Source organism: Dunckerocampus dactyliophorus, chromosome 14 (genome assembly GCF_027744805.1).
Source record: "Dunckerocampus dactyliophorus isolate RoL2022-P2 chromosome 14, RoL_Ddac_1.1, whole genome shotgun sequence".
NCBI lineage: Eukaryota > Metazoa > Chordata > Actinopteri > Syngnathiformes > Syngnathidae > Dunckerocampus > Dunckerocampus dactyliophorus.
This window is the reverse complement of record NC_072832.1, coordinates 28,905,334-28,913,956: the sequence shown is the minus strand read 5'-3', so window position 1 is coordinate 28,913,956 and position 8,623 is coordinate 28,905,334. Positions and strand designations below refer to the sequence as shown.

Below are 8,623 nucleotides of genomic sequence, written 5' to 3'. Positions count from 1 at the left end.
GCGTTAGCATGTCACGGATGCTGGAAAGATGGGATGTAGCGTTAGCATGTCACGGATGCTGAAAAGATGGGATGTAGCGTTAGCATGTCACCGATGTTGGAAAGATGGGATGTAGCGTTAGCATGTCACGGATGCTGAAAAGATGGGAGGTAGCGTTAGCATATCACGGATGCTGAAAAGATGGGATGTAGCGTTAGCATGTCACGGATGCTGAAAAGATGGGATGTAGCGTTAGCATGTCACCGATGCTGGAAAGATGGGATGTAGCGGTAGCATGTTTCATTTAGGCTAAAGACAAAAAGGCTCCACTCCATCAAATGTGCTGCAATGTGAGTTTATTGATGAAAATGATGTTTTCCAGTCATTAAAGTCATCTTGTTCATTTCCTTCTCATGTTGATACTTGTGGTTTCATTCATTGTACAATCATGCATTCATTGTACAATCATGCATTCATTGTACAATCATGAACCATGCATTCATTGTACAACCATGCATTCATTGTACAATCATGCATTCATTGTACAATCATGCATTCATTGTACAATCATGAACCATGCATTCATTGTACAACCATGCATTCATTGTACAATCATGCATTCATTGTACAATCATGCATTCATTGTACAATCATGAACCATGCATTCATTGTACAACCATGCATTCATTGTACAATCATGCATTCATTGTACAATCATGCATTCATGACGTTTAACAACTCGTTCATTTGCACATCACAGCTTTTTATTCGTTTTATTTTTATTTTCCAACCACTTCAACTTTCTTCTGACATTTTCTTCCGGTCCAACAATTTCTTGTGCCCCCCCCAATTTGATGACACTTTTCCAATGAATGACACTTTGCTCATATTAAGACCTTCATGGGCCCCGGGGCCGCACATGCGACACCCCCGAGTGTAACAGCAAGGGAGGGGCTGGTCATGTGGGGGGGTGCAAACATCACATCAGGTCAGGTTGATGGAAAGTTGCTTTGTTGGATTATTTCTTTTCTTTTTTTAGCCTTTTCATGTGAACGAGGAAAAGGGGGGGGGGGCTGCATGGGGGGTTAGCCCAACACCACCAACACAATCACGCTGATGGCTGGGGGGGGGCTGCATGGGGGGGTTAGCCCAACACCACCAACACAATCACGCTGATGGCCAAGACCAAAGGCAGGCCCAAACCACCAGCCAGCCCCCCCCCACCACTGATGGTTGGGTCGATGGCTTTCAGGCAGGCTTTGAGGTCCTTGTTGGAGGGGCTGCAAGCGTCCTTGATGGCCTCCACCTTCTTCCATGCATCAGCATCCTTGCTCACGTCCAGCCAGTTGTTGCATCCATCAGCATCACAGCACTTAGTGTTAGCATCTTTACAATCATCCGTGGCTTTGCAGCCCACCTGGTAGGTGCCTGCACCTGTAGAGGTCATACAAGGACACGGGGTGAGTGGTGGTCGTGTTCACAAAGACATGAATGAGGAAAGTGATGTGATCATGTCTATGTGTTGTACGTCTATGATGTATGTATGATATGTAGTGTATGTGCTCTAGGTGTTGTATTCTATGTAGATCATGGCTGACACCTGCAACACCTTTCAGCTTGCTTACCTGAGTCTTTGGTGATGGAGCACTGCTGTCCTTTTCCACATGGGGTGAGGGTACATTGAGCACTCCAGTCCCAGCCGCTGGGGGTGAAGTAGTTCACTCCAAGGGGAGCAGAGCATGAATAGCACTTGGGAGCTGAGAATAAAAGGCAGGATGAACACATGAGGTGAGCATGAACACATGGGTGGTGTCAACAAGCCATGACATAACAGGTCCAAGTCATGTTCTAGTCAGCACATAGAAAGCAGCAGCAGTCTGCATTGAGGAGCTGTTAGCCTAGCATGCTACAATAGGACCACTTTTACTACCTTTCTATTGCCTGAATGAAATGATGTCATCACATCAACTTAGCACTTTTCCCTAAAAGGACAACTCCATGTCAGCTTTTAAAGGTCAACATTTGACCTTGAAGCTGCTCAGATGAAGGTGTCATCAGACTGTGTTCATCTTCATCTTCATCACTGATGCTTACATTGCATTCTTATTGTTTGCTTGCCTTCTGAGGCCTTTTCAAGGACCCACCACGCAGCCCCCCCACCACTGGTCTGCTCTTACTCTTGGTCTTGATGACGGCCTCCACGCACTTTTTGACATTATTGTTGGCCTCGTTGCATACTGTCTTGACATCATTACGATCGTTTGCATCAGCCACGTCCAGCCAGTTGTTGCATCCATCAGAGTCACAGCACTTAGTGTCATCATTATCTTCACAAGCAGGCTTGCATCCCATCTTATAGGTGACTGCACCTGTAGAGGTCATACAAGGACACGGGGTGAGTGGTGGTCGTGTTCAAAGACATGAATGAGGAAGGTGATGTGATCATGTCTATGTGCTGTACGTCTATGATGTATGTATGATATGTAGTGTATGTGCTCTAGGTGTTGTATTCTATGTAGATCATGGCTGACACCTGCAACACCTTTCAGCTTGCTTACCTGACACTTTAGTGATGGAGCACTGATCTCCTGCTGGACAATCATTGGTGCTGAGGGGACATTTAGTAGTCAAGTCCCAGCTGGTGGGGGTGAAGTAGTCTGCTCCAAGGTCAGTAGAGCATGAATAGCACTTGAGACCTGAGTATAAAAGGCAGGATGAACACATGAGGTCAGCATGAACACATGAGTGGTGTAAACAAGCCATGACAGAACAGGTCCAAGTCATGTTCGGGTCAGCAGTTAGAAGTTGAACTGTGGAAGTGAAACCTTGCAGACGGCCCCCCCACACCACTGGTCTTACTCTTGGTGGAGGAGATGGCTTTCACGCAGGCTTTCAGGTCCTTGTTGGAGGGGCTACAAGCTGCCTTGATGTCCTCCAGCTTCTTCCATGCTGGTGCATCCTTGCTCACGTCCAGCCACTTGTTGCATCCATCAGTGTTGTTACAGCACTTAGTGTTAGCATCACCTTTACAATCAGCCTTGCAGCCCACCTGGTAGGCGCCTGTAGAGGTCAGACAAGGACACGGGGTGAGTGGTGGTCGTGTTCACAAAGACATGAATGAGGAAGGTGATGTGATCATGTCTATGTGCTGTATGTCTATGATGTATGTATGATATGTAGTGTATGTGCTCTAGGTGTTGTATTCTATGTAGATCATGGCTGACACCTGCAACACCTTTCAGCTTGCTTACCTGACACTTTAGTGATGAAGCACTGCTGTCCTGCTGGACAATCATTGGCGGTGAGGGTACATTTAGTAGTCCAGTCCCAGTTGTTGAAGTCAGACCCAACAAGACTACATTCATGGCACTTAACAGCTGAGCCTAAAGGCAGGATGAACACATTAATTATTAATAATAGAACATGTTTATGTTTTTATATAGTTCATAATAATAATATAACATGTTTATGTTGTTATATAGTTCATAATAATAATAATAATATAGCATTTTTATGTTGTTATATAGTTAATTATTATGTTGTTATATAGTTAATAATAATAATATAACATGTTTATGTTGTTATATAGTTAATAATAATAATGTAACATGTTTATGTTGTTATATAGTTAAAAATAATAATATAACATGTTTATGTTGTTATATAGTTAATAATAATAATGTAACATGTTTATGTTGTTATATAGTTCATAATAATAATATATGTTGTTATATAGTTAATAATAATAATAATATAGCATGTTTATGTTGTTATATAGTTAATAATAATAATAATATAACATGTTTATGTTGTTATATAGTTCATAATAATAATATATGTTGTTATATAGTTAATAATAATAATATAGCATGTTTATGTTGTTATATAGTTAATTATTATGTTGTTATATAGTTAATAATAATAATAATAGAACATGTTTATGTTGTTATATAGTTATATAATAATATAATGTTATATAGTTAATAATAATAATATATAGTTATTATAATTATTATAATTATTAACTATATAACAACATAAACATGTTATATTATTATAATTATTAACTATATAACAACATAAACATGTTATATTATTATAATTATTAACTATATAACAACATAAACATGTTATATTATTATTATTAACTATATAACAACATAAACATGTTATAATATTAACTATATAACAACATAGTTAATAATAATAATATAACATGTTTATGTTGTTATATAGTTAATAATAATAATAATATAGCATGTTTATGTTGTTATATAGTTAATAATAATAATAATATAACATGTTTATGTTGTTATATAGTTCATAATAATATAACATGTTTATGTTGTTATATAGTTAATAATAATAATAATATAACATGTTTATGTTGTTATATAGTTAATAATAATAATAATATAACATGTTTATGTTGTTATATAGTTAATAATAATAATAATAATGTAACATGTTTATGTTGTTATATAGTTAATTATTATGTTGTTATATAGTTAATAATAATAATAATAATATAACATGTTTATGTTGTTATATAGTTAATAATAATAATAATATAGCATGTTTATGTTGTTATATAGTTAATAATAATATAACATGTTTATGTTGTTATATAGTTAATAATAATAATAATAATATAACATGTTTATGTTGTTATATAGTTAATAATAATAATAATAGAACATGTTTATGTTGTTATATAGTTAATAATAATAATAATAATATAACATGTTTATGTTGTTATATAGTTAATAATAATAATAATATAGCATGTTTATGTTGTTATATAGTTAATAATAATAATAATATAACATGTTTATGTTGTTATATAGTTCATAATAATATAACATGTTTATGTTGTTATATAGTTAATAATAATAATAATATAACATGTTTATGTTGTTATATAGTTAATAATAATAATAATATAACATGTTTATGTTGTTATATAGTTAATAATAATAATAATAATGTAACATGTTTATGTTGTTATATAGTTCATAATAATAATAATATAGCATGTTTATGTTGTTATATAGTTAATAATAATAATAATATAACATGTTTATGTTGTTATATAGTTAATAATAATAATAATATAACATGTTTATGTTGTTATATAGTTAATAATAATAATAATAATGTAACATGTTTATGTTGTTATATAGTTAATTATTATGTTGTTATATAGTTAATAATAATAATAATAATATAACATGTTTATGTTGTTATATAGTTAATAATAATAATAATAATATAACATGTTTATGTTGTTATATAGTTAATAATAATAATAATATAACATGTTTATGTTGTTATATAGTTCATAATAATATAACATGTTTATGTTGTTATATAGTTAATAATAATAATAATATAGCATGTTTATGTTGTTATATAGTTAATAATAATAATAATATAACATGTTTATGTTGTTATATAGTTAATAATAATAATAATATAACATGTTTATGTTGTTATATAGTTAATAATAATAATAATATAACATGTTTATGTTGTTATATAGTTAATAATAATAATAATAATGTAACATGTTTATGTTGTTATATAGTTAATTATTATGTTGTTATATAGTTAATAATAATATAACATGTTTATGTTGTTATATAGTTAATAATAATAATAATATAACATGTTTATGTTGTTATATAGTTCATAATATTAATAATATAACATGTTTATGTTGTTATGTAGTTCATAATAATAATAATACAACATGTTTATGTTGTTATATAGTTAATAATAATAATAATATAGCATGTTTATGTTGTTATATAGTTAATAATAATAATAATAGAACATGTTTATGTTGTTATATAGTTAATAATAATAATATAACATGTTTATGTTGTTATATAGTTAATAATAATAATATAACATGTTTATGTTGTTATATAGTTAATAATAATAATAATAATATAGCATTTTTATGTTGTTATATAGTTAATAATAATAATAATAATATAACATGTTTATGTTGTTATATAGTTAATAATAATAATAATAGAACATGTTTATGTTGTTATATAGTTAATAATAATAATAATAGAACATGTTTATGTTGTTATATAGTTAATAATAATATAACATGTTTATGTTGTTATATAGTTAATAATAATATAGCATGTTTATATTGTTATATAGTTAATAATAATAATATAGCATGTTTATGTTGTTTTTTAGTTAATAATAATAATCCACCAGTTCAAGATGATGACATGGCTGTTTGACGTGTGTGCTAACAGGAAGTGTGCTAGCATGAATTACCTTGATACAAATGTACACTTTAGCACTCAACAAGTCATCAAACTTACCTTCATGCATTCCCACATAGATTTAAACTTTTTGTTTCTTTTGGTGACCAGTTTGTGCCGTTATTATACGGAGGAGCAATACAACAACATCTTCATCAACGACGACAAGTTATCCATCATACACAAACAGCAGAAGCTTGAACGCAAACTTTACTAATATTAAACAATATTTGAATCAATTCAAAGAACCTTTCAAAGTTATAGCAATCTCAGAAACTTGGATTAATGCTAACAAAGGAATGGACTTCGAGCTGGAAGGATATGAAATGACGTGTGCAAACAGGAACAATGCAAATGGAGGAGGTGTGGCCGTATACGTGGACAAACATCTGAACTACAAAATGGTAAAGAATATGTCATTTGTCATTGATAACATTTTAGAATGTATAACAATGGAAATCTGTAAAGAAAAAAGCAAACATGTGTCAATAAGTTGTGTGTACAGCACTCCAAAGTCAAAGATTGGAATGTTTGGATTAAGACAACGTTTACAGACATAGGTCAAAAAACTATTTTCATATGTGGAGACTTCAATATTGATCTCTTGAACTCACACAAGTGCAAGGAAATAGACGACTTCATAGATACAATGTATAGTTTGAGTTTATATCCTAAAATCATCAGACCAAGTAGAATACCAGAGCACTGTGCCCCCCCCATCCATAATATATTCACCAATGACTTGGATAACAACACCATCAGTGGCCTCAGTCATCATCTGCCAGTCTTCATATTTACAAGGAACATTACAACCATTATTTTGTAAATATTGGACCAAAACTGGAAGAAGAAATTCCAAAACAAGACCCAATTGATGAAGGGAATGATATCATTGATAGGAATCTTAATTCTATGTTTCTCACTGCTGGAACCAAAAAGGAGATCACTGACATTGTTAACCATTTTAAGGCAAAAACATCAACTGATTGTCATGGAATGGAAATGGAAACAATTAAAAAGGTCATCAATGAGATCAAAGACCCGTTAACATAGATTAGTAACTTATCTTTTCAGACTGGAATATTTCCAAGCAAAATGAGAACAGCCAAGGTGGTTGCAATCTTTAAAAAAGGAGACAAACACCAATTTACAAATTATCGGCCAGTTTCCTTGTTACCACAATTCTCTCCAATGATGGAGAAGCTATTCAACAACAAACGTATGAATGACAATGAACGAGTGTGAAAGGATGATTGATGAGATGTTTTCCATCGCAACCTTCATGTTCAAATCAACCAAAGCAAAGAAGACAGCAGCAGTAGAGATAAAGTTAGCACACCCACAATGGACAAGCGTCAGGTGCCAGAACCACTTTTCACAATAAATCATGGAAATGGTTTGTCAGGTACCAAGTGCCCACGGCCCGGTACCGAGGGTTGTGGATCACTGCAATCGAGCATTAGCACTCATCCAAGGTGACTATGATCTGATGGATTCTTTTGGACGAGTCTTACTGACATTGAAAGGACGTCTTGGTCTTACCGATGGCACAGCAGGTGGCCAGCTGCACCAGCAGAAGGATCATTCTCATCTTGTCCGCTGAAGAGTCGTCTCGGAACCAAACGGGCTGGAAGAAGGAAGGACGGTTGGATGATCGGTCGTGAAGAACGGAGATGTCGGTCTCTTCCAGGCGAGATGTAGAGTGAGTGTCTGACGGTGACGTCCCTTTTATAGGCTTCATCGTCCCGCATCATTTCCAGCAACGCCACGTGATGCCATCACAAGGCAGCCGAGTGCTTTGAGTGCTGAGATGCTCTTTGAAGGCTTCTTGGCCACCAGCACACAAATAAAAACTCCTTTGCTTTTCTCACAAAGACAAAGAAACGCTGGACAAGCACGGTTATAAAACGGACAAAACGGATCAAGGACGAATCCACCCGTCATTCCTTTATTGGCTTTTCACATTAAAAGCAAACAAAGAAAAACTAAATAAGGCCTGTTTTTTCAAGACTTCTTTTCAGAGCAAAACAAAGAAACGGACAACAAATCATTTTTCCAATGTTGTGTAAAAATGGACAAAAGGGGTCACGGACGACTCGGCGTGTGACTTGTTTATCGGTGTTTGACATGAAAGCCCAAAGTGAAAAAGAAGCGCTCCTATTTTCCCTCCGTGTTTTCAGAGCAAACGCAAAGAAGGAATAAGAAAGGTTTGTTCCAAAGTTGGATGTTTGCTAGCTGGATTGTTCTTCCTGTCCAATTCTAATGTTTCATTCTATGCGATGCAACTACAAACATGACTTGCTTCATCAAAGACGTTAGCGTCCATGTGGTCGAGAAGCCAAGTCATTGATTGT

General features: G+C 33.8%; 1 protein-coding gene across 1 annotated transcript; it reads right to left on the bottom strand.

The window, feature by feature from the left end:
• Positions 1 to 328: 328 nt before the first annotated feature.
• On the bottom strand, positions 329 to 8,623 carry LOC129194087 (extracellular matrix protein A-like). Its single transcript, XM_054799001.1, has 7 exons — positions 7,812 to 8,623; positions 3,231 to 3,362; positions 2,839 to 3,039; positions 2,538 to 2,675; positions 2,157 to 2,348; positions 1,605 to 1,736; positions 329 to 1,413 (listed from the first exon to the last, which is right to left on the bottom strand). Exons 1-7 carry the CDS (start codon positions 8,008 to 8,010, stop codon positions 1,124 to 1,126), a joined length of 1,284 nt encoding a protein of 427 aa, XP_054654976.1. The 5' UTR covers positions 8,011 to 8,623; the 3' UTR covers positions 329 to 1,123.